The 27109-nt window shown below is 43.3% G+C and overlaps 1 protein-coding gene across 8 annotated transcripts in view; it reads left to right on the top strand.

The window, feature by feature from the left end:
- The first annotated feature begins 7588 nt into the window (after positions 1-7588).
- Positions 7589-27109, top strand: part of qkia (QKI, KH domain containing, RNA binding a) — an 85232-nt gene continuing 65711 nt past the window's right edge. For 6 of the 8 annotated variants that reach the window (XM_074659856.1, XM_074659854.1, XM_074659859.1 and 3 more), the window contains exon 1: positions 7589-8088. In XM_074659856.1, the coding sequence (XP_074515957.1) occupies positions 7944-8088 (145 nt within the window). In that variant the 5' untranslated portion in view covers positions 7589-7943. The remainder of the gene's footprint in view (positions 8089-27109) is intronic. The other 2 variants (XM_074659860.1, XM_074659858.1) reach the window with 1 other exon arrangement.

Genomic DNA, 27109 nt, shown 5'->3' with positions numbered 1-27109 from the left:
AACTGGCACTTAACGATATCATCACGCTCCCTTATCTGAACAAACACGCCGAATGTACGACATCTCCCCGTGTTGAAAATCAAATAATTCATCCATGTGGGTCACACTTAACGTGATCAAAGTATGGTTGCATGTTGTAACGCGTATAGTGGAGGATTTATTAAGTATTCAGCAAGTCTTCATCTGTCTTCCCCTTTATCACTTCCTTCCCTCTTTTTCCTCTCGTCCCTTCTGCTGAGCTGTCTCTCTTATTCCAACGTTATAGTCTCAAAAGGCACATAGTTAGGACCAGCAATGAGAGGGATGGTGCCGTGCAACAGAAATAAATGCCCCCCCGGGAATGATCCGTCTTGTTCACGTCTGCCCGGCGAGAGTCCGCGCTCATCCGGGGAGCTACTGAGCATGTGCGAGACAGGACAGCACAATGGAGATTTATCTATCTGCCTCTCCATATGCCAGGTGTCTGATTCGCAGGCTTAATTCAAGAGTGCGGGAATAATGTAAACACTGTGAAAGAGGAGCTCATGTTCTGTTTTCCTTGTGAAGCCCTCTGTAAAGTTCCCCTTAAATATTAATAAAATCCTGATTTACTGTTAAGATTTGTGAGCGATTCTCTTATCTGTGCTTATGTTTAGATCCCAGAGACGACCACGCCGCAGGATCAATCCTTCTCTGAACAGATGTGATCAATGAGGATTCTCCCCCTCTCTCCGTCACTCTCCTTCACCCATTTTCTCTGCTCTTCCTCCTCTTCTTCCTCTCCTACAGGTCTTATCGCTCACAAACACTCATTTCTTTCCCTGCTACGGGCTGGCAGGCGCGCACAAACAGGCGAACGAGCAAGTAAACAAATACAGGCATCTTCAGCAGGAGCAGGAATGGATCCACACTGTTAACAATTGGCGGGGACAGATGTAGCATCGGCTGGACTTCTTTAAGCCGTATTGACACCGGCGTGTTCTCCACAAGGAGCAGAATGAGGAAGGAGGAGTGGGAGAACCTTGTTTACCCTCAGCCTGTTTAAGTGCCCCTTACTGTAAAATTGTAAAGTGTGATTTTATGTGTCATTTCCTCCTGTTGATTGATGATTAGCAGGTTTGAGGTGGGACTTTGGAGGTGATGTTTTCCCGTCAGAGCCTTCGACCACAAGTGGCTCCAGCTGTCACCCACCTCCTTCCCCTATCCCTCTCCACCCCCACCGTGTCTGGGCACCAACAGGCATTTCCATCACCAGAATGCCAAACCACTGGAGCATCTACACTACAACACCCAAGGTGACCTTTAACAAAATAGAGAACGGTGAATAGCTGTGGCGACGAGGGTAGAATGGGTTATTTGGAAACGCAGGAATATTGCGGCTTCAGATTGAATTGTGATAGATTTCTCCTCACGCCGCTCCACATTGTGGCACTCCACCAGGTGACACTTCTTCATGTAGTCAGCGTGTGAATAGTATACACTCTTTCTCATGCGTAGTCTAATTTGTGAGGGATAAAAAGAAGAAAACAAGCCTCACTTAACCGCCTTAAACCCTGTAATCCAGTCAGCAGGTAGGTGTGATGATGGATCGAGGTCTCCCTACCCCCCCAAACCGGCCCTTCATTCAATCACAGCCGTAATGGAACCCACTGCAATGTGGATGTTTTTGGTCCTGGAGAACCAGTTCTACCCACATCAACACTGAGATTACATCCACGCTTGGCCGGCTAAATCTGAATCATTTTCAGGTTAGTTCCCCATCTGCAATAAAACACCTGAACGATGGGAAAACGGATAAATCTCTTCTTCTTTGTTCTGTTTTTGGTTCGCAAACAACACAATTATGCATAACATTCACATTTGGTAAGGGGGCGGGGCCGTCACACAGACACCTCACTTCAATCACTTCCTGCTCTCCATGATCACCGATGTGTTTTAGTAAAACCAGTCACAAATTTACAGCCTTTCTCATTCACATTCACAGGGGGTTAAATACAGATGCTTTGTCACAGCTGTCGGCCTTCGATACCACCACACAAAGCACCCTTTCGCGGCAGTAGGAGACACACCGGGGTTTGCATTAACTACAATGTAAACCCATTCGCAGCAACGGTACATGCACAGGGAATGTGCTGTGGTGACGTATTATAAAGAGGAAGAGACACACAAGGTGGACGGGAGGCGAGGTGGATGGGAGACTGCTGTTTGTGTCCCGTGCTCTAAGTTTCACTTTCACTTTACAATCAGCTGTTCACATCAAGTCACATTTTCACTGCAAAAACGTAGTAGATTTAAGCCCAACCATGTTGTTTTTTCCTAAACCTAAGTAAGTGTTTTTGTTGTCTAAACCCAAGTAAGTGTTTTTGTTTAATTCACAACATTAAAAAAAAGAAAAGAAAAAGTGATACAGAGGGGTCTGACAAAGCGTCAGTATGTGACGAGATGGGATGAGAACGTGTTGGCTAAATCGAATCGTTTTCAGGTTATTTCTCCATCTGCACTGAAACTCCTGACTGATAGGAAAACGGCTAAATCTCTTCTTCTTTGTTATCTTTTGGTCGGCAAACAACACAATTATGCATAACAATGAACATTTGGTAAGGGGCGTGGCAGATACCTCACATCTACAGTATCACTTCCTGCTCTCCATGATCACAGATGTGTTTTAGTTTTTGTTTACATATTTCTCTGTTTTGTGTCGTCAGACACCTGAACGAGCAGTGATTTGATCTCATGTTGGATTTTATGATTGCAAAGTAACATGGCAACAACTATAATGTCTGATCATTATATTGACATATACTTTAAAACGAGTGCTCTCAAAAAGGTATAGAGGCCCTTAAATGTAGTGATCTGTTTACAGATGTGATCTATAACACCACTAAAGTAAAACTACGGGGGAAAGTGGTTGATTTGGTGTCCCACCATCGCTTTCACTAACACATCCCTCCTCTTCATCCTCCATGTCTACAATCCTTACTTTGTGTGATTTCAAGACAAATAAATAATGTTCAGTCACTGACAATAACGAATGCACACACAAACAAGTATGAGTGCAACAGTGCATGAACACGAGCACGAGTAGGGCATTTGTCATGTCATGCTTATGATACGAGTTAAAATGAATTATAGGTACATTATGTATTTCTCTGTATATGCTCTGTATATGCTGCGGTTGCTAGAAGGACATTTATTTCTGTTGCGCTGTGCTCACACCTTCCTCAAAATGTAAATGACCCAGATTCTGCCGGCGCTTTTTCCCCCCACAGTCCCCAAACTAGTAAGCCAAAAGAAAAAGGGAAAGATGTTATTCTTGTTTGTATGAGTGCGTGTTATCAGAGCCCGTGGGCCTCTGTTCGCCTCCTTCAGAGTTACAACCGTTATCGCAGACAGCCTTGCCTCGACAGTCACCAGCTTCCGCTCGCTTTGCTGCGGCCGTGGCCCCCGAGGCGGGCTGCAACCGGCTACAGGACCCCTACCGAGGGCCCCATTGTTTCCATCAGCGTACTTTCAGTTGAAAACCCAGGGCGCTCTCCGAGCTCATTGTGAGTGAGCTAACAGCCTCTCTTCAAAAGGGGATAAACGCATGTTCATTAATTATCTGGATCCTTGTTAATTGGATTAATTGTTGAATAGAAACCGTGTTATTAAAAATGACGAAAACACAAGGGCAGGGGGAGCAAAAGGGGGGATTAATATCGCTTCTGTTTACTCTAGGGCTGTCAGAAGACACAAGCATGCACGGGCTCACACACACTCACACAAATTTAAGGATGCTCTGCCTGTCTAAACACCGCATCTTTCTCTTTCTCTAACTCTGCGTTTCTATTTCACACACACATCAACACACACACGGAAGCCGCATTTGACCCAACTCAGAAGAACAAGCGCTAGGCAAGGTGCAAATTACCATGCACACCGTTGAGATAAGAACTAAACCCATTTTCAAAGCTCCGAATAAATGCCAGATTCTTTTTGATGCAAGAAGTCTGTGACTTTTTCCAGCACTTATATTCAAAGAATAAGGGAGGGGAAAAAAACAAAACATAAAGGCAACACCATGAACAATTTAGCTATCTTCAAGTCACATGCAAAATGGGGTTTCTCATTCCCTCAGCCTATCTGCACACTCTTATCCACCAAAATCACTTATCAGTGTTTGACTTCAAGGGATGTTTTATCAGTCTGGCTCTAAGATGGCACGCTGATATTGCAGACCATTTGGATGACAGGACTAATATTACATGTCCTGTGTAATTGGTGGAGGTGCAACTGACAAGCCATTATGCAAAAACCTCACTAACCATGTTTTCCTGAGGTCACTGGTTGAAATTGTGACAATCGTAAATACCAGACGCCCCAGAAGGCAATGAATATGGTAACGGGGCACTTCAGTGTTAAATCCAAAGGAACATCATTTTTATTTTGATGTACAGTGGGCAGTTACACAAAAGTTTAAAGGGGCTATATGTGAGAATCAGAAATTGCTTGTTAACAGTGACACCTGTGGCCGTTAAGTCAACGACAGTCAGCGTCCTGTTGCTCGTGCTTGCGCTCACACTATGTAGACGTGAGTGAGCATTGGTCAAAACAGTGAGGCGACACACTGTGAGACTGAACGTGATTGGCAGGCTTCATGTTGATTGATATCAGCAACATTAGCCAGCTAAAACCAAAATATCACTATATATTTCACATGCTTGGCAGTAATCTTAACTTACCAAACGAAGGTCCCTCAATGAATCGAAGGCCCGACCAATGTTGATCCAAGTTTTCCACCGACGTCGGTCACATTCCTGTTTTGCAAGACAGGCTTCACTAGATATAGTTTAGATTTTTGTTATGCTTCTGTGGAGATTGTGTTGGAGTCTGTGTTGTGGTGGGGGCTGGTTGATTGTTTGCGTTAGCGGACTCCATTTCTAACCGAACGTTAGCTATGGTTGCACACTATTAGCCCTGAGGCGGAGCTGAAAATAAAGGCACTTGTGTACGTGCATGACGTCACATCTGGTGGATTTCCCCGGAAAAAAACAGCCCGCATTCTTCACATTAAAAGCAGTTTACAGGATGATAGGGGAAACCCAGAAAGTCGCAAAAGGTCTCATTGTTTAGGTTAGGTTAACTTACATACAGTCCCTTGAAGAAATGATAATTTCTGTGAACCAGGTTCTTGTCTGAGGCTCAACTGAAGTTCGACAATAATTATATTAATAACATACTGTAGCTATATGTAGACACTGAAGGGCAGAGAAGCAGGATCCAGGTTGTTAAGGCAACTGTATCTGTCTTCTTGCTTTTATGTGAGGGCTACTGTCGTCTGCTGCACTGCCGAATGCTGTTACCCGGGCCCGGAGGATTGATTGCAAATATTTGTTGTGGGGATATGTGTTTGTTGTTGTGTGTAAGCAAGTTTATAATTTGTTTATATGTTGTAAGTGTGTGGCATGTATCTCTTGAGTTAATGATACAGAGACACAATTTCAGTACTTAAACTTGTCCCAAGACATCAACAATGTTCTTTGATCAATTTATTGGACATGCTGCACTAATACTAGAGATTAGATTCAGTTTGGACTTAATTTACTATTCTCTATACTAACACAGTGGCGACAAACTGCAGCCAGAAGGTCATAGTGCAGCTGTTTGACAATTCATACACCCAGCGTGGGGACTACTTTTACAAAGACATTGAGTGGGTGAGCAGTAAGCAGACAAATTGAATGGTGGCCAAGGTCAGGGCTCAGATTTAGCCGAGGCCCCTCTCCGCCAACAGCTGTTAAAATCAAAACGGACCAGTTGTGGTTTATTTTCACACTAAGCAGGATGTGAGAAACCGGAGGTAGCCGGGTTGTGTGTGTTCCATTGATCAGGGATGTTAATCTTCGGGGGATATGTAGAGAGGTCCTCCCAAGGACAGGACAGTGAAAAGGCCCTATTGATTACTGGAACGTTGATCAATCGGTCCCAAGACAGATAACAAGATGTACAAGTCTTGTGTAACAAAAGGTATCTTGTAGGATACAGACTGCACTGGTTGATTTTTTTTCAGATTTCGGCACCCAAAATTGAAGCATGAAATCCCCAATCATCCTGATCCGTAGGTTGGTTTTGACAAGCATTCTACCTCTGTCACACACACACACGTCCAGTATGAAGTGGGAGATTGAAAACACATTCAACCCACGTGTGAGCATTCAAACCAAATCACCAGTCCATACCAGATTAGTAGGCCCATCCATGTTACTGCTAAACCATAGAATCACATTAGACCTTGTAAAATCTATGTGACAAATTGTGTTTTCAAGTCGTCACTGGAATGTTGTTTTCACACTGGATCGGCAGCATGATGATCTTGTGCAACATAGAGGAGGGGGGAAGGGAAAGCAACGTAAAACTAGTTGGAACTGGCAGAAAAAGTTATTTATTAGAGGAGCAGATTTTTTTTTCTTTTTTTTTTTTTTTTTACAAAGATATAATAAATAGAAGAGCTGCACTTACAAAGAGAAAGTGGCATGTGAGTGTTGATAATTCCAAAAGAAATAAATGTAAGAAAAAAGGACTCGAAAAACAACGAAAAATAATAAATAAAACCTCAGCTGACTTTTTCAACTCACTTTTCACTCACAATATATTTAAGATAAGATCAGATATTCCTTTATTAGTCCCGCAGTGGGGAAATTTGCAGTGTACAGCAGCAAAGGGGATAGTGCAAAAAAAGAAGCATCAGCTAACACAGTAAAAAAAGAGCTAAACAAAGTGTAACAAAATATGAACCATTTAAATAGAAGGAAGTATTAAAATAGGAGCAGTATATATAGTATTGACAATAAACAGAACTATTAAAAAAATTGCACAAGTGGAAAATGATACTGCACAGTGAGAATGAAATGAAATTCCACCTGAAAATATCAGGTGTCAGTTTTCACTAATATATACTACAGTATATTACTCATAGTATTATTGTACAATACTGAAAACTGATATTAGTGAGGAAAAAGAAGTGTGTCGTCAACACAGATTCCTTCGCTGCACTGCACTCCATTGGCCGAAATTTCTGTAAAAAGTGGCCTGTGAGTGTAGTATTACTTCACTAATAAAAAAAAAGGTGTATGTATCATTTCACTAATATATTAACAATATATAATACATTATTTAAAAATATATATATATTTTACCTTTATTTAACCACTCATTGAGATTAAGAATCTCTTTTGCAAGAGAGACCTGGCCAAGACAGCAGCATTTAAACATACATTAAAGTTTCAGACGCCATAACATAAAACAAATGCAAAATAAATACATAGCATAATATCATACAACACACATTAAAGTATAGTACTCGTAGTATTATTGTACAATACTGAAAACTTGAGAGGAAAACAGAAGAAAAACAAGTAAATGTCTGCTTCTCTGTTGACAACACTTTCAGGGGCATTTTATGTGCACATTCCTGCGCACTGCTCTCCATTGGCTCAAATATCTGTCCATCATTGCACCAAGCCACCTCGACCCAGCCCTCTCGGCTCTCCTCTGAGCGCTCATTGGTTCTCCTATTAGTTCTCTGAAAGCCCCTTTAGCCAATAACCGGTTGCGGGAGGACGGAGCCTTTTTCCGGTGGAGCAATCTCTCACGCCTACAGTGGTGGAAACGAAACGTCCCCAAAGCGCACACGGCGTAAGAGGAGAGTACGGCGCACACGAGTCTCTGGAAGGAAGATAACGGTGTCTTTTATTTACCCCCTCTCTCTCTCCACTCACAAAACACACAAGAACAAACCTGACATTTTTTTTTAGGGGGGGTTTTACAGAGTCTTCTCATCACAACGAGGAGGAGGAGAAGCGAAGCGAAGGGGATTTTTGGAGAGCAAGTTTTTTTCTTCTTTTTTTTTTTAAAGAGAGGATTCTGTGTTTTGTGTGGTGTTTTTCACGGGTGGGTTTGTTTTATCCGCTTGTTTCGCCGCAAAGATGATGGTCGGAGAGGTCGAAGTGAAGGAGCGACCGAGGCCGAGTCCCGACTATTTGATGCAATTACTAAACGAGAAGAAGCTCATGACCAGTTTGCCAAATCTCTGCGGCATCTTCACACATCTGGAGAGGCTTCTCGATGAAGGTAAGAAGGAGAGCGAATGTCTGGAGGAATGGAAGCGTGACCACACGAGCGCAGCAGTCCGGGGTTCTGCACCGCTTCTCTGGGCGTCCGCTGCTGCTGCATACCGTCGATATAAACCGATATATTGCTATAACCGTGACAGACACAACTTCCACCTCTCACAAGTAAAAACCTTACATCCAAAACCTTACATTCAAACCAAAAAACAACAACAATAGTAGTATCCTGGGTGTTTTTTTGACCCACTAAGATGTGTTTGATTTAAGAGTTGTGTTGTTTCTCTGCACTCTTTGACTTTGTGGAAAACTTTCTCAGTCTCTCACAAACACACATGCACAAAATCACAACATTAGCCAATGTATTCAAAAAACAATACGCTTTTAATAAAGGATTTGAAGTTTTTTGAACCACTCTTTCTATATTTTATCTAATTAATTTAAGAAGAGGCCTGATTCCCCCACATGTTCCTCCTCCAGCAGCAGCAATTTAGCTTTTAGTTAGCCACATTTTTCAGCTAGCGAAGCTGTCTGCATTCCTCTGAACTCTTCAGGAATCAAAGCAGTTCAACTAAAGAAAGAAAGAAGCTTACGTCTTTAAAATAAACACTTGCACTTCTTCCCATTTGTCTGGTTAACAAAAGTTGTCTTTATTTTAAGCTTAAAAAAGGGTTTGTGTTAGTTAGTTGTTGCCCAGGCCGAGCTTCTAAAAGCACGGAGGAATGTGTGTCTGCTTGTTGCCCAAACAATGGCCAGTGAGTTGCTGCTGCTGCCGGGAGGAAAGAGAGGAGAAGAAGAAGGGGGGAGTGCATGAAGATTATTTCAACTTTTTTTTATTAAAAGGGACACCATTTTGTTTCCCTTTCTGCTTCTGCTACTACAATATTTGTCTTGAAGCGAGCAGAGGGTCGGTTATATTTCCTTCCCTTTGCTGCAGCAGCAGTCGTCGTGTTTTTGCCCAGTCAAGCAGCGTGCACTACCCAAAAACAGCGTCGCCTCTTTGTCGGCGGGATTCGCCTGTCTACGTTGTTTTTCCAATGCTTTTCCACTGATTTTTTGTGCAGATGTAGACGAGGCTTATTTTTGTTGATAGTGTCAATAACATAAGCTTGTTTTAAGCGGAAGGTTGGACCTATGCTTTTATGCAAGTGAGCTGGGGACACTAGAGAGCGCCACAGCCCCCAAGCAGACTGTCCACACCGTGTGTGTGTGTGTATTGTCGGACATGGACGCTTAAACATAAAAACAATAGGCTTTCTGACTACTTCACGGAGAGGTTTCTTCACAGACAAGAGCAGGGCATACCTCAGTTTCGGTTGCATGTCTGGATGAGTAGTCTCTGTAAGTATGTAGTTGCAAAACCGGTCTGCAAAGATTTCTCTTGCTTCCCTGATGGGTGATAAACAAAACACTTGAAGTTGTAAAGTGGTCTATTTCCACCCCTGGATGTCCCTTTATCTCACTACAACAACAATGCAAACATAAGTTTGTATGACAATAAATAAAAATACCCCATCTCAAATGAATTTAAAGCCTTTTTTTTGCAACATGTTGAATGACACAGACACTGTATGAGTGTTTATAGAAATGTTTTTCATCTGCAAAAAAATGGCACTTCAGTTTCAGGTTGATGCCTGCAGAAAAGTAAGCAGTTAAACATGTTCTTAAAAAACAAGAGACAAATTTCCTGGGGTGGGACAATAGCATATTCCTTACATCTTTGCAACCAGATTTTGTCACTGAAAGTACCAAATGTGATTACTCTCCACACCCCGTAAATGTCTTACAAAAGAGGCGATATGTCGGGTGTTTTTTATTCCGAAAGAGACAATTGCGTTATTGAAACTGGGAATGATGGGTGTGTTGGTGTTTTCATTGAGGGAAGAGTCAGGAAGCAGACTTGTTTTCTTTTGCATCCCTGCTCCGCTTTGGTATTTCCCAGCCCCCACAGTCATAGAGCCTAACAATCGTCTGAACAGTGAAGAAAAGGGACCATGCACACAGTCTGTGTACCTCTCATTTACTCTAACAACTCAGCCGTGCTGCCGTTGGCACGCTGTGTGAGCCAGCCCACTGAAAGCAAGGAACTGTGTCTTCGCTTCTGTGTGGTCAGCAGTGATTTATAAAAAAAAAAGCACTTACTGGCTTTATTTGTGGAGCGAACTACAAACAAATTCAGTTTCCAAACTAGAATGACTTAAAGTGTTGCGGTGATCCATCTGTGATAGGTTATTATTTATTTTTTTAAATTGACGTCAACATAAATCACTAAACAAGCTTGTTTCTCTGTGACAACCTAAATCCCCTGACATTCAGAAAGAACAGACCATTTCTAACACAGCTGAAGTATTTTGTGAGACCTATAGTCACCTTTCTTTGCGTGTCTGTCTGCGTGTTCCTGCGTGTTGCCTGCTCATATAAACTACCACAGCTGTGCGCTATCTGTCGGACTAAAGAGTGGTGAAGGAAATATATTGTACTCTGTAGAGAGTACTGTGTGCTGAATGTGGCTTGTAAGACATTTAACATGAATAGGCACACTGTAAATACTGCTGTAGGCCTACTAATTTTAGCCAGTGGGGATTTACAGTTACATATTTATGTTTTGATTAATTTGCAAAAATAGAGAAAGTCCTTGAGCTGATTGAGCAGAAATAAAATAGTAGAACTGATTTGCTTGTCATAAAACTTTCTTAACAGAAAAACCTTGACATGACGTCTTGCTCTATATGATGTTGTGGCTTTGGAGGAACTGGTTTGTTAGGCTTTTAGAAATCAATCCTGTAATACCGGACTGGTCCGACGCTTCTGTGCGGCGATCGACAGATAAACGTTCCTCTCTCTGGTGTGTTAGAAATCATGTCTGGGACGCTCGTGACTCCTCAGCTTCACTCCTCTAAAGTCACACAAGTCTGAGGTTTACAAGCGTTTCCACAGCACCAGCCCAAACTTTATCCGACCGCCAGAAATTGCGTGTGTGTGATGAAAGCCACCCCAGTGCAGAGAAGGCCTGTCTGACTGTCTGGTTCCTGTTAGGGGTGGTTTGAACAGGGCTGAAGCTCTGATGAGATATTCTGGGCCAGCCTCCTCCCACTCCCTGTCCCGTATTAGTGAAAACTGACCTCACCCAGGGTAAAACCAAAAGCACAATCCAGTCCGTGCAATTTTTATTAGTCTAAAAAAAGAGAGAGTAAAACGGTAAACAGCCCTTCCCTTTGGCCTAGTACTCTTAAAATAGTTGTCAAGTGTGTTATTTTTAATGTGTTGCGTTATGTGGCCCGTGCTGTCAGATTGCTGCAATTCCAGACGTTCAGAAAAGTTATTTTTAATTGTTTTTTTAATGGTAGTTTGAGGTTGATATGTGTGCGATAAAGATTTTTATGGTGATGGATGAAGCATGTTTTGTGACTGGTCTTTGCTGGCAGGAACGATAAACATCACACTCGACTGCAACTTCCAGTCAGACAGGATAGACTCCAGAAGGGAATCTCTAACATGTGGTATTGTGGTGTGAATTACGTTTGATCTGAAAAGTTAATTTTGTTTGGTGTGTGTTTGTGTAGTTTTCTCCTCAAGAGTGTGTCGCAGGAGACTCAATCAGTTCTGTCTCGTTGAGAGCGGGTGTTTTTTCAAGGCGACAAGGAGAGAGCAGATGCAACATGAACGCTGTTTATTCTCAAGCAGATGTAGAAACAACCAGTCAGTGTAGAGCTCTAAAGAAATGAAGACAAAGTCCAGAAAAAAAAGAGTTAAGGACCGTCCTAATCCGTCAACAAGGCGGCAGTCGTCTTGTCTCCTGAGGGACGAAAGTTTTTGTGTTTTAAAATTATAATGACAGCACTTCTCTTCTGATTAAGTACCGTTTCATAGGCTGAACATCTTAAATGCCCTCCTTTTGTCAGACTTTAGTGCACATAATAGTAAGAGCAAAAAAAAATCTAGTTAAGCTTCAAACTCTTCCAAATTGTCCATCTCTCCAGAGTATACCCTTTCGACAGCTGCACACGTCTCCCCTGCCCACCCTTCGTTATGTGCATGTCTACACAGCTGTTTCCATGGTGGAAGAAAGCTGACACCACCCTTGTGTGTGTGTGTGTGTGACGACTGCTCCCACCCCGCTTTAGGGGGCGCGAGTGCATGGACGCCCCCGTTACGTTCCCAATATGTGTGTTGTCCCTCAAGGTCACTTTGGCTGATTGACAGGCCCCTTTTGAAATCCCCTTGCGTTGCAGTTGTTCATCTCCCTGAGGTGACACCTGCTATGGAGTTTTTTTTATTTCTCTTTACGATCTGCCAGCCAACAAGCTGCTTCAAATTGCTATATTTTCTCTTGGCAGGAGGAGACAGCCCATATAACATCTAGAGATGTAGCCCAGTAGTGAAGTGCAGGCGCTGTTATAAGGTAGCGGAGCATAGGAGAAAGGGAGGGTTTTTACTTTTTCGTTGTCATGAAGTGTTGCGGCCGTTTCTATGGGGAACAGAATAGTTGGATTGATCGAAAATGTTTATTCCAAGCTCCTTTTACCTTTCCTTACAGGCTCATTTCCGAGCTTTATTTGTATAATAGATTAAATGGTCCGTTGTTCCATTGCATGCTGTGTGGCAGAGCCACATGGTGCATTGTACCATTTGTTCCTGGCTACAGCACCCCCCTTTGCATATACAGTTTTGTGTCTGCTTGTTTGTCTCTGTGTGTGTGTGTGCCGTGATTTAACAGGACCTTCCCGGGAGAGCTGTCAGCGTTTGGAGGACAAACTGTCTGCTGTCCACTGTGGTGCCTGTGTAGGGAGCTGGTCCTTCGGGAACGGCTGTTTAGCGAACAGATTTTGATAAATGGGAGAGTGCTAGAAGTCTGCGTTTGGTTTTCTACCTGATGTCCCATATTTCTGTCAATCCGCGTATGGTTCTCCCCCCTTTTTCTCTCTGTGTCTGGCTGTTGCAGCACTGTTCTCTCCCGCCGCAGATTGACCCTTGGCTTTTCTCGGCACATGGCTAGACCCGCACTAACCTCTGACATGCAATCAATTTAGCCGCTAACAAGACTGAGTACCGCCTCGCAAAATAAGATACAGCTCGGAGCCGTGAGAGAGCACAGTAAGACAGAAATGGGGGTGTTAGGCCACGACTGTTGCTGCAAGCAGAAACATGTGATATCCCCCCACCTCTACCCCTTTTCTTCTCCCCACATTCTCTCCCAAAGCACCACTTATAAGCTGGAATTTAATTAACCGAGAGCCATTCTGTGAGCTGGTTTACTGAGCCGTCGCCACCAGTGAGGAAGCAGAATTGGAGGCTTTGTGCTGTCTTTCTCCGTCTGCCTCTCTCTTGCACTCATGTGATCCCCCTCTTTCTCAGTCTCGCCTCCCTGGTAATAAATTAGGTGGTGGCGTAAGTCTGACAGGGTGAGGTGTAAGGGTTGTGGCAGGACCCAGCGTCGCCTTGCCTGTCTTCCTTCTGACGTGCCTCTGCCTAGCAGCCCTCCTATCAAGAAGCCCCAGCGCAGTGCCTGTGTGGGCTTCGGTCCCCGTTGCAGCTCCAACCCCGGACCCGCCTTGCTCCCCTGGCCCCCCTGGCCCCACTCCAGCCCCAGCAACGCCACCCCCCAGCGGGTGCGGTGTGATAAAGTCATCCAACGACAGCTTCGGGCTCTTATCTCAGGCCTCAATCCCGCGAGTGCTGGGCCTCCTTATCGCTGCTGCCTCTGCCTGGCCTCCTGTCTCCCTGCCCTAGCCTGCCTGCCTGGCTGGCTGACTATCTGGCTCGCTGTCGCCAAAACCACGTGTCTTCCCCTCCATTACTGCCGGCTGTTAGAAAACACATTGCTCGAGGCAGTTTATCTCTCTCTTTTTTTTTTAAAGTCCCCAAGCCTTAAAGCAGAGCAATCACATTAAAATGAATAGTGAAAAAGGTAACTAGATGCACAGTGAATTTTACTGAGGGGATTTTATTGTGTAATTTCTGTCGAAGCGAGAGTCATAGTTCTGTGTGTACTAGATGATGATCAGTGTTAAAGAGGAAGATGAATTAAGGGATGTTGTAATAATTATGTCACAACAGCTTCCTTACGCAGACCTGTTCATTAAATTGAGTTGCTTATTCCCCTTTCTGAAGCCATGGCGCCTCCCATTGCCCTTGACCTAAGTTATGTCAGCTTTTACCGTTTTTTGTGTCTCATGCAAAAACATCTACGGGAAGTAACGCCCTTTTCAGACAGGAATGGACTATGGAGAAGGCGAGTCAGTGGTTTGTTTTTCCTTCAGACAGACGGGGAGAAGGAGGGGGGGGGTGAGCTGTTTTCTGGCTGTGGTGACAAAAGAAGCCTGCTCTTCTTGTGCCCTCTCCCACAGAGGTGGGTCTGTCTCTCAGCTCTCTTTTGATTAATATAGATTACATCATGAATCATAGCTCCTGTCCCTCCTCCACACGTTTGTGTGGATACGCAGCACACACAATATTTCTCAGTTAGGAGTAAGTATGGGCCCCACCCTGTCACATTCTTGGAGTGCTTTGAATAGCACTCCCACCCCCCCCCCACTCACAGTAGTCCCACTTATTGCCCCGCTCTGTCTCTTTGTGTCTTCGCTTTCCAGCCTCTGAACTGTCACGACAGATATAGTGTCTGACAATTAGGTTTTTTCAGGAATCATACCAGCAACATTTGTCACGTTTCCCGTTTCCTTTCCTTTTTTTTTTTATCATAGAAAAATGAGCTGAATGCTCACTCTGTTCCTCTCTGACTCGCCCACCCCTCTGCATTAATTTTCTCTCTCCTTTCAGAGGAGGAATGGCAAGCGAGCGTTGGCAGCCAGCTCAGGAATGTTACCGGGAGCACAGTCGGAGCACTTAACCTCCAGCCTGGTGTTTGTTTTCCTCACACGCTCTCTCATAGTGTGTTTAAGCTCAGTTTAATGTGAATGCCATCCACACTGAGGCACAGGAACTTCTACTTTAATATATAAAAAATGTTGAAAGCATAATTTGTCTGCAATTTGGTAGTTTTTTGCTTCGCGGCTGGCACTAGCAAGCTCCATTCCACTTGTGTGAAACCATCAAAGTCTCGTAATGTTTTGCTAAACCTTCTAATTTTGTGACACATTCACCCCAATCCGAATTATATTTACAGCATTTCCCCCTCATCCTTGTCCAAACTCTCTCGTCCAAGATCTTCACTAGCCCCATCCTCCTTTAAAACACCCCAGTGGATCGGCGTGCCTGTGGTTTTGCAGCCTTTGCCTTGGTTTCCACACTAGTTGCCTGCTGGCCGATAAATCAAAGATGAATAATTCACCTGTCCCTCAGCAGCCCGTGTTGTTTCTGTGAGGCTTGGCAAGAGCAGGCGGTGCTGCCATAACCTTCCCTTAGGGCCACAGAAAGTGAGGTGGCAAGAGGTAGTGAGATTCCTCTGTAGCCTTCTACCATCAAATATGAAGCACTGGGAACTCCAGTCTTAACCAGTCTCAGCTGCTTCTCTGACTCTCAACAGCATCAACACATTTTTTAGTCCTGACATGTCCATGTCATGCTATTTCACAGTACTCCTGTTGCTCCTTTGTTAAACACAGGGTCCACTGCAATTGTTCAGTTTAACCATTAATCAAAAGCTAGTACATATTTTTGTCAAATGTTGTTTCTTAGCTCCTCATATTTTGCTCTGAATGTTTCTGCACCATTTGCTTTAATCTGAACTTTTACTCATTTCTACCACCATAGCCCTTTTTGCACAGAGATCCCGAAATACTGCTGTAAAGAAGATCCAGCATTACACCCGCTTCGCTTTTTCACACTGAACCAAACAACGGCAACATAATGCTGGACCAGTATGAGATTTTAGATGGCATGCCGCCAGTGACGAGTTACACAACAGCGTCTGCATCTACTCTGTGTGTGTAGTCCTACCGTGACGCCTGTCACCTTTCACACAGATGTCGATTCTGTGACTACCTTCGCTGCCGGCTTAGCAGCGGAACAACTCTGCCCCCCCCCTTACCGTCTCTGTGCCTTTTTATGCAGAACAGTGAGCTGAAATAACGGCACAACAGTACCGCCTTTAACCGGCTGTGTGAAGGGGCTCATGTTTGGCCTGCTCTCCCTGCGGGGTGGGACGGAGCCCCCTGCACCCGGCGCAACTGTCAGTGTCAACCGGGGCAAACGGTCCTCAGTGCGGGGTCTGCGGCAATTAGGGATGCACCGATACTGGATCGGATATCGGGCCGATACTGTGCCGATCTATTCAATTCAATTCTATATGCATATACTATTTGTTATATATTGGAATTTTAATTCTTGTTCAAGTTTTAACCAATTTGTTGCTGCATTTAAAGGTTTACACTTGAATTGAAATTCCTGTTCATTTTGAAAAAAATTACAAAGTTGCTGGTGTACAATTTATTATTTTAAAAATAAATACCAATTCTGTAAATGTATATCTATGTATTTATTTGTTATATTTTGTTTTATAAAGTTAGAGCAATGTTTAAGTCAGGCCTGATGTTGCCTTACATATAAAAGAATGATCCCAGCAGCTTATTAATTAAAGACTGGTATTGGATCAGTACTCTGTATCGGCCGATACCCAAAAACCCAGGTACCCCTATTGGTGTCTAGCTGAAAAAGTCAGATCGGTGCATCCCTAGCGGCAATGGCGGCAACAACACCTGACCCGTCTTGAAACACGGACCGTATCTCATTTACCAGGCTTTCTGGGTGTGACTTTTTTGCTGCGTCATCACCTTTCTTATCTATGCAACCAATGTGTTTAGGATTAAATTGTTTATAGAGCACAAAATTGTAAACAAGATCATGAAATTGTTTACAGAAGCACAAAGTTCTTCATAGATGTAGCCTCTTAATTTTTTTCTTAATGCATTTTAACTTTAAAATGTACAAAACTTTCTTCGCCATGATATTCAGCAACGTTTCAGTAGTTTGAACTTCTGTCTCACTGACAAAGTCACACATAGTGAGTGTCTATCCTAACTAGAACTACATGTGTTGCGCAGTTGTAATTTACAGTGGCTGTCTGCCCCGCAGACGTGTGCTATAATGTAAAACATGATTTACTTAGCATAATTTATGCCCATGTGCAACGCGTTCAACCCAAACTAATTGTGGCAGCACATGAATGAAGTCAGAGTTGTACAACTGAGAGTGAAAGTTTTGTGACTGTTCTGTTTATTTAGTGTTTGTCGCTGTTTGTGGCGAGGCTTAAGTCTGTCTGTCTGTCTGTCTGTCTGTCCTTATCAGTTCAGTGGTTTGGAGGAGATTACAGAGCAGAAACAATGGGTGGTTTTGTATGATTAGACTTTAATTGGTGAAACAAAGAGCCTCTTTAGCACCGTGTGTGACATAGGAAAGACTGGCATAAAACCCCACAGATAACTGGCAGCAAAGAATGTGCTGTGTATATGAAAGGGTTAGTGAGCATGAGCCTCGTCCTCGCTCAGTTGATTGATTGTGTTCGCTGAAAGGAAAGAGGCGAGCGAGGCTGCGGAGAGGGGAGGATGGTGAATGTGATAAAGAACAGTGGGGGGAGACAGAGGATTCCTATGTGCTGTGAATGAGGTCATTTGGTTGGTTATGAGGAAGGTCAGTGACCCCTCCCTCAGCTCCACACTCCACCCCTCTGTCTCTCCCTTCCTCCCCCTCAGCTAATGATACACAATGGCTTTTTGTGCTTTAATGGGCCAGATGCACACACAGGGTCACTCCTACCAGTTCACATGCAAGTGTGCACACAAGTGCTGTCTGTAAAACAAGCCCAATACATTGCAATGCATTCTTAAGTATTGCAGTTATCACTTGGTTTATTGTCTTGGCTGCATGCACAGGGCTGAATGTGCTGTTCTTTAAGCTGCTGACTCTTGAGTGATGTGGTTTTTGCAACCCAATAGTGTTGTCAAAAGTATCAAAATATTGATGCATATCAACACTGAATATTTGAAACGGTTCAATACTCATTTTGTGTAATATTGGTAAATGGGAGCAGCTGTACTTTCTGCTCTCACACCAACTGCTATTTATCTTTTACTAAAAATCTAAAATTTGATGCCCCAAATGTTGTCCCCAAATATCAATATTTTTCAAAGTATTTTATCAAAGTTAGAAATTCCAGTATTGTGACAAAACTACAACCCAAAACCCTTCCGTCTATATTGTTGCTCTCCCCTAATTCCCTATTTCCTGCCTTATATCAGTGTACAGTACATTAAACAATGTAAACATCATTGTATTGCGTATATGATAAATGCACAACATGTATTGGGGGTGGTGCTGCAATCAACCAGTGGGTTAAATCTTAGTTTGCTGACCTTTTAATTTATACACTGAAGGAATCTATGGCAAGAAGGCAAGAACACCTTCATGAAGCATCTGGATTTACTGGAATAATCTGTTGTTGTTCTTGTTTTCTAACTTGGTAGCTAGCTTGTAACAAACCTGTTTTTAATTCCAAAATATAGGGCTGCTGCAATACAGCTGTACGGGAAAGCATTGTTGTCTTTTTTTTTTTTTTATAACCGGTTTACTAAAAACAGGATTTGTCCTGGATTGCACTTGTAGATGCCAATGGCCAAAAAGCTGGGATCTGGCCTCATTAAGGAGATCCATTCAAAACATCCCCAACAACACATTACTTTGACATTTTTCCCCCTGATCCCCGACCATGATCCTAATTACTGGGGATTGAGTTCTGGATGCACCTCTGACCTGAGAAGTCTGGGTCAGATCAATTATTAATCCACTTGGTTACATGGCTCACAAATAGTAAATGGACTACCAATTAAAGTGGCACTGACAGTTATGTGTGCAGAGACATTCCTTCTGCCATGTTTGACAGGTCAAACAAACTCCTAATTGAGTTAAAAGAAGTTACTATAGAGTGGTAAATAAATGCACAACCAGCTGGCACAGTTAAACTGTTTCTCTCTACCTTTTGTAAACGCTGCTCCAGCTCGCTTTGGTCTTAACTTTAGCCATCTCCGCTCAGTGTCATTACATAAGAATGTTGCCCATAAAAGACTTACAAGGTGTTGCTTTATTGTCGTCTTGGATAAGATTACAGCTGCTGCTGCTGCTGTTTGTCTGGTGTATTTATTTTTCTTGCGGGATGTGTCAGGACACACTGACATGGAGAAAGGGGATTTAAAGATTTGATTCCATCTACTATAAAAGTTTGAATTTTGGATTGGTGTATATGTGTTTGTGATCACCTGCAGACAGTATGTGGGTAAATGAAATAATTTATTGTAAACCAGAGTGGTCCTTTAGGGATGGTTAAAGGCAGCTGGAGACGGACGGTGTGTAGACACAGCAGTGGAGACAGGTGTGGGTATGAGCAAGGTGCCAAGGCGCCAGCTGCTGTTGACACCTTAAGGTGAAGAATAGTCTGCCAGGAGATGGACTTGTCTGTCCCCTCTAATTCCTCTCATCCCTTCCCGGTCCCACCCTTCCTCTGCTCTCCTTTCTTGGGCGAGTGTTTGTCTGACATGTCGAGTTTAGACGCTTTGTGATGGGAGCTCTTCCTGCAACCTTATATTTATTGAGCGTCTGACACTTTCGATGAACCAGACCGTGGTTCTGTCTTTGCTCCTCCTCCCTCATCACCATGCGTAAAATCCTCTGTCTGCACCCACAGTTTCTCCCTCTTATCTCTTCCTTTATGTCTTAACCATGTAAATGCATCCCCCTCATCTGTTTATTTAATATTTCCTTCTATCGTTGTCATAGTGTTTTCCAGTGGAGAAAATCGGTATTCGTTTTCCCAAGGGAATGACTCATTTTTCCTGGCTTTGTCTTTACCTATTTATTTTAGCAGAGTGACTCTACCGCTGTTCTCTCATCTCCTGTTTCTTCAAATTTGTCTTCACCCACTCTCTTCTTCCATTAGTTTTCTCTATTGTAGCTTCCCTCTCTACTTGTATGTGAGGTAAAAAAAAAAAAAAAATCCAGCCTTGGGGCTACATTGCCTCTTTCATGTGAGGACCAGCGGTGACATTAAAGGCCTGCTACGTGGTCTGTCGGTTTGAATCAGCCTAGCTCTCACTGTCTGTGCTCAGGACCCTAGTATTCGCTTGACTCTCCACTCAATCACTCCCCGGCTCAAACGCCGGTTGGTAGAGAACAACATGCCTTGCACCCGCTGGCTGTAGTTGTGGCACATTTATATGCACTTGCAGATTCGTTAAGTCCTCACACCCAAGAGCTTTGAGGCACTGAGGCAGATCGATGTTTAAAGGCTTAAGCATACTGGAAGCTTGGTTAATGACAGTTGAGTCAGCGACTCCTTCTCTCCTCCCTTTATGACACTGTGACCCGGTTGTTACAGCCCCTCCAATGTCTTTGTTTTTTAAATGCTCTAAATGGTACATTCAACATGACTCGGCAGACAAAACAGATCAAGTGAATGATATCCAGGATCAGACAACCAGACCAAACACACAGCCAAAGAGCAGCTCCTCTGATGATCTGCAGACATAAGGGAGTAGGTCAGGGGTAGCCTTTTCTTCTTTTTTTCATCGTTCAATCTTAATATCTGAAAATGCATCAGACACCAAGAGAGTTTTTCAGCATCTCTAAACAATGCCAGGCCTGTTTTTTCTTCATAAAGAATCCTTATGTACCAGTTAAACTTATGACTACCAACGCCTGCACACAATCCATCCTTGTATACTTGGCCCAGAACAATTGAAGTTCTGGCAGAGGATCACGCATATCCATCCAGATATTTAACACATTTCTTGTATGTCTAATTTGTATCTTACAAGAGTAGGCGTTCGAAGCGATTCGATCCAGATCCTGGAAAAAAATGGTATGTCAGGCTGTGAAGACAATGAAGAGTCGGCACAAAGACACAACAGCAGCTGTGGTTTGAGTCTGCGTGTTGTCACACCCAGGGACCGCCACTGAGTGGCTGTTGGACTTAAAGTTAAGATGCTAGCTACAAGCCCCAGCAGGCCCTGTGCCTGGGGATAGAACAACAGCTGACACACGCATACGTACACTTTGCGATGTAACCTGTTTGTCTTCCTGTGTTCATAACTCGTGTCTCTCCTGGGGTTTTTCTGCATGGAGAATTTAAGCCCTGCTCAAATTCTGCATTGCATTAAGTGATTCACTGTAATCACAACTGCAAAATCACTTCAGGGTTATGATAGGTGAACATGGCAGGATGATAGCAGGATGATACACTAGCTAATTAGTGCTGGCAACTGAAAAAAAAAAAAAAAAATCTCAGTTTATTATTACAAGACAACCTGAACTCCTCAACTCTGAGTGAACCAGTCTTTGTTGAAACCCATTTAGAGAGAGGACATGGCCATTTTGAAGGCTTTAACTTCTGGTGTTGTTGAATTGTTTTAGACTGCATTAGTTTTATCCAGGTGTACCTAATAAGCTGTGCAACAAGCGAGTGTGTACCGAAAAGGAAATAAGACATTGAGCTACCTTCATTAATGCTTTGTTCTTCGGTTTTTCATTAAAATGCAACCCAGTACAACAAGGACACAAGCTACAGCATAACAATTAACATAGAGTTGATTCAATGCCTCTCCGGCTCTCTCTTGTAAAGGTAGGAGTTATTGCAGGGCTGTTGTATTTGATTGCCTCAGATTTTAATTCTATTTTCTTAGTAATATTAATTTTAATTATAGCTCATTTATTGAAAAAGAAGCATGTATTAAAAACCAAATCACTATTTTTCAATAACGGTGTCTCGAATTATTGAGCCGCAGCTCTGCTACCTGGGAAAGGTCATGTGTAGCATGTATTGTCCCTTTTGAATAAATTAAGTTTCAGTACAGCGATGAGGTGTTTTTAAGGCACCACCTATTTTAATCCAGGAAAACCCTCTTTGTCAGTGTAGAGTTTTAATTTTGTTCTCTGGACAGATGAGATTGTGGATGTCTGACAGGCGGTCATAAAATAACAGGATTGAAGAACAATTGCTAACAAATCAGAGGCTACTTGAAGTCAGTTGTCATTCTGTTTGCTTCGGTCTCTTGTTTTGTGGCATCGAGTGTTCTCTTGTCGTAATCAAGTGACCTCATTCCCTGATAATGAGAGAGGAAAATGCATGTGGTTGGGCCTCATTCTGTCACTCCCCCACCTACCAAAAACATTAAATAAAGAGGTTTTTTTTCAATCTGTTTGTTGACATTCTCGATACTGAACTTTTGGCAGGCTCCTGCTGCTCCCATCTGTTCCTCGCCAAGAATCACTAGAGTCCCAGTTGATGTAAGGATTTGCTGAAGGTTTACAGTTTAAATGCAGCCTTATCCTCTCTCTGTGTTGCCATTTGACCGTGTTTAACTGTGATGGAAATGACCACCTGAACGTTTTCCTTCATGTTAACCATTTGGTATTTTCAATTTTGGCATTCGGATATTCGTTGTTGTTGTTTCGACCCCTCGGGATTGCAAACATGCATGAAACACACCAAACCTTTTGGAAAATACTTCTTATTCGATAACAAATAACAATACAAACAACAATACTGTTGCAGCGCTATGCCGTCCATCTCAGCCGAGAACGGAGAATTGTCTGGCTGAGTCCATCCCGTGTCATGTGGTGGAGACGAGACAAAAGCCCTTGTTGCCGTTGCTTATGTCGGAGCGAGGCTCGGACCGAAAGGGCTGAGAGGAAACCTCCGCAGGCTGCGTTACGCACGGGTTTGCAGCCTGGCACTACCGGGATTGACGGTGCGTAATGCGCAGAGTCGGCAGCCTGAAAACGGCGGCGTTTAGGAGGAGAGGGCCCGCAAGACACTGAGCGCGAACACAAGCGCATACGGACTCATCATGGCACATTTTTGTTGTGTGGGGGCGAGCCTCTGTTTTTGTGACAGGAATTCGGCAGCTTTAATGACAGGAATCCGTGCTACCTACTAACCGAGAAGTTAAAGCGCTCCTCCGGTCACAGCGGCCCAGCGCGCCCCTCCACACCCCCCCCGCCGAAGCTTTGAATATTCACTGTTGATTACTACCAAAGCTCTGGAGCCCAAAAATGGTATTGGGGACAGCCCTAGTGCTTTCCTTTGGATTCAGATTATTTTAGAAGCATGGTTAAATAATCCTCTTGTATCAGAGGACAAAGATAGAGGTTAGATCACAGAGACATAAAGTCAAAAATCTTTTTTTTCGAACTGATGGAGGGGAGCATTACAAATTATCCTCCCTCCCTCCCATCTTCCTCATTGGTTGTGAGCACTGTGGTCTCCTTAGTTACAGGGGTGGGGACAGGAAGCACCGTGCATGTTATCTTCTCCAGTCACATTGACAGTCAGAGCCTTTCCTTCCGCCCTCTTCCTGTCTTATTTCCTCTTCTGACAGCTGGACCTTTCCTGCCATTGTTGCATTCAGGAGGGGGCAGCTGTGTGTAGGGGTAGACACAGCTGAGATGTGTTTAATAGATGAATAGTGCTCAGCATTATATTAAACGTATTAGATCATGTTGGTAAGCTCAGTTATTTTTCCTAACTCGTCGGCCACCCTTTGAGGCACTGTCTTTCCTTATATCCTAACAAGAGCCAGTCTACTGACAGGAAATGTCAATCTTCCCGGGCCCCTCTGGGCAGTGGGCAAAGGAAAGGGATACCCCTTTTTCACGGGCTAAAGGACATGGTTCCTGAGCAACAGTCAACACGAAATGGGGCCACGGAGTGCTCTTTCAATCCACAGACATACACCCCATCAGCATGCATCCTGACTCTTCATCCTGTTATTCTTCCCAAGCCTTATCTCGTATTCTAACATCTTGTCGAGCTCACAGCATGCATCCTGTGCTTCATTCTACATAGCATTCCCCCTGCATTGTTGTGTTGTGTCCGTGCAAGTCTGTGCAAGTGCGGTTGCATTTTCGTAAAAGTATGCCCGGGGCCCTAGTGGATAAAACGGCAGTGTTTTCTAGATGCCTAAGTAGCGCTTGTACATCGACCGAAAACCCTGAAAGTAGAGTTAAATGGGTTAAAGCAGAGCGAGAGGGGGATTCTCGAGCAGCACCGTGCAGCACGGCTCAGGTCTCGCTTTTGTTTGTCTGCCTGATTTTTACTGGCAGGTAAAGTCTGTGAAATGAGTTCCCACGAGATGCACAAGAACCAACAATCTGCTCGGCTGTTTGTGCGCATGCTTTTTTCATGCTTTGCGTGTATTGTTTGTGTTCGTTCTAATTAATCCACCAGTTTTGACTGCTCCTGTCATAACCAAGCATCCCTTTTTATTATGCATGGAACCACACAGATACAGGTAATATCTCATGGAAGTAAAAGGTGGGATTCCTCCTTGTATTGTAGCTCAGGCTATTTCCCTTTTTCGGCCAAGTATATCCCCTTAAATTTGTGAAGCCATTTTCAGCTCATGAGGCTTCTCTCTTAAAGCCAGCCTGTTAAATGACTATTGCTGTGACTTCCAATTTAACGCTACATATCGCTTCCCCTTTTAGATGGCAAAAGCAGCAGTAAAATAGCCTATCTTTGCTTGGTATTTTAGAGGGAGCCTGAGTCTGCATTTGTGTGCATTAGGTTGGCTGTTTCAGCTGAGCTAGGGTATTGGGCTACTTTGAAAAGGTGAACCGAGGAGAGAGAGGAAGTATCAGCACAGAACTCCAGCGTCTGCTGCGCTGGATTAGGATATTTTTTCGCAATCGTTGAATAATTAGCAATATTATGAATCTACCCTAAGAAGGAGCTTTTAGCTTTCTGTTAACTACCACACTCCCCGGTGCTTCCTGTAAGGGAATAATATCTGTGTGAAGGAAAGAAAACCGTTTCTGCAGCTTTCCACCTTACTCACTCGCCTTGGGGGTGCCTCCCCCGAGTTTAAGTGTGTGCGAGTGTGCATGCGCTCACACGTCTCACCCCAGGATCCCGTTGAAAGTCCCCCCACGCAGAGAGTAATGAACGTTGGCCCCTTGCGGCAACCATTAAGAGTAAGCCATTATGGTTCAGTATCGAGCCAGCCCTCCCTGCCAGTTTTCACCTCACTCTATGGTAGACCCCACTAAGTGCACAAAACTGGCACTCCTATGGCTCATTGAGCTGCCAGCGTGCCCCCACCAGCACACAGCCCCATAAAGCAGTTCCACATCATCAAATGTGATGATCCCTTATTCTAATTTTAGTCTGAGGTCTTAATAGCTCTGCGGATACTGTCTCTGTACCACTCATTTCACTGTTAAGTTTGGGATGGGTTAGCATGGTGGTGCAAGAGAAGGGTGGGTTTTTGCTTCAACTTTTTTAAGGAATCATGGTAATGTTTGCCCTTGTAGTTGAGCCAAATGTGACTGACTATGAAATCATCTTTTTGTAGAAGAGAAGAGAAGAGAAGAGAAGAGTGATGGTACTTTTTTTTATCCCAAATTAGGGCTGAACGATTTAGAAAAATTATCTAATTGCAATTATTTTTACTGTATGAACTGACTGAATGTAATTACAATATCATTTGCGGTATTAGAAGGAATGATAATTTTGACATCATTATTCTTATTTTCATTGAAAAATGAAAATGGTGTGATTTTTGCAGGGATCTGTACCAAACAAAGATGTTTTCTTAAGTCCGTAGAATATGATATGTAGGCCAGAATATATCTGCAGCACGCCAATATTTAATTTAAAATGGTATTTTGACACATTTCGCCTTTAACAAATATTACATACAAAAATTGCAGTACACCATATTACGATTTTGATCAAATTTCGATTAATTGTGCAGCCCTATCCCAAACTTATCCCAAATCCTGCCTTTTGCAAGATATTCTTTACATGTTTAAAATATAGTGTCTCATGTAAATAAAAATGAAATGACTTAATCGTTTGGTCATACTTTTAAATGCAAAAAAACAACAACAATGCAGTAAACGTAGCAAAAAAAAAAGCCTGTCTTCCTACTTCCAGACGGCTGGCCTTAACCAGTAGATGAAGTGTTTTGGCAACTTCCAAGTTACAGCTCTAGTAATCGCCATTCTGCCATTTCATTTTTCAGACACTTACTAACACTCTTGGAAGCTGCCAGTTTTGTTATCACAACAAGATTTTTCTCTGACTGTTAGCATTTTTTAAGACCGTCTTTGTGCTCTGGCCATGTTAGGACATTCTGTAACACTGTATTTTTTGGCCACTTCACAGTTGCTTGATGACTTTGCCTCACTGTTTATCATGATCTCAAAATTGGCATCATAACTCCCTCTCAAGCCTCAGTTAACTTGGCCTACTTTTGGAGATGCGTTTACCAGGACAATCACTGCACCTGTTCACCTGTCACTACTGGCGCTGGAGTCAAGTCACAATAGTCTCTCTAACGGTATTTGTTTTGCGCGCACTATGTATTTTTTTCTGGGATTGAAACTACAGTGTATTCAGTCCCTTTTGTCCCACACTATTACTGTTTCAGCTTCTTTCTTGCCTCCCCTCCGCTCTGCCTTTCCTTTGGTCCCTCTCTCCTTGTCTGCACTGTCTGTTTGCTTTGTTTAATCACCAAACTAACGTGCTATGACACGCTCCTATAGCACACCGTCACCGTTGCTGCCAGCAGCCGCAGAAAGCCACATTCAGGTTGGCACTTCTTCCCCTTTCCTCCATGCAGTCGCAGTGACAGCGCCAGAAAACATTGCATTTGCCACCGGTTATGATTAATGGCTTTGCTGATTGTTGTTCTCGGCCATCGTCACACCTACACATTCTGCTTTTAGCGTACATACTCTCAGGGGTTCAGCCAGAATAGAGGAGGAGGTAAACTGTGTGTCCAACTTCTCATTGTTTCTGACGTAATTATTAGGAATGTAAGACTGTGTTGAACTCCTGGTTTGATTTGATAGACCAATGACTAGCTTTTTTGTCAGTGTTTTGAGTAAAAATGAAATTAAAGCATTTGTGATAGAGACATCAGGTTTGAAACAAGCTTGATTTCAACAAGTTGCTACAAAACAAGTCTTGCTCTTTGTGTTTAGGTGTAGCTCTCCAATATATATCTTACTTTACATTAAATTTACGGCTGTCAATCGATTAAAATAGTTAATCGCGATTAACCGCAAATTAATCT

The sequence above is a fragment of the Sebastes fasciatus genome, chromosome 15 (assembly GCF_043250625.1).
Source record: "Sebastes fasciatus isolate fSebFas1 chromosome 15, fSebFas1.pri, whole genome shotgun sequence".
Lineage (NCBI taxonomy): Eukaryota > Metazoa > Chordata > Actinopteri > Perciformes > Sebastidae > Sebastes > Sebastes fasciatus.
This window is presented reverse-complemented; position numbering and strand designations above follow the sequence as displayed.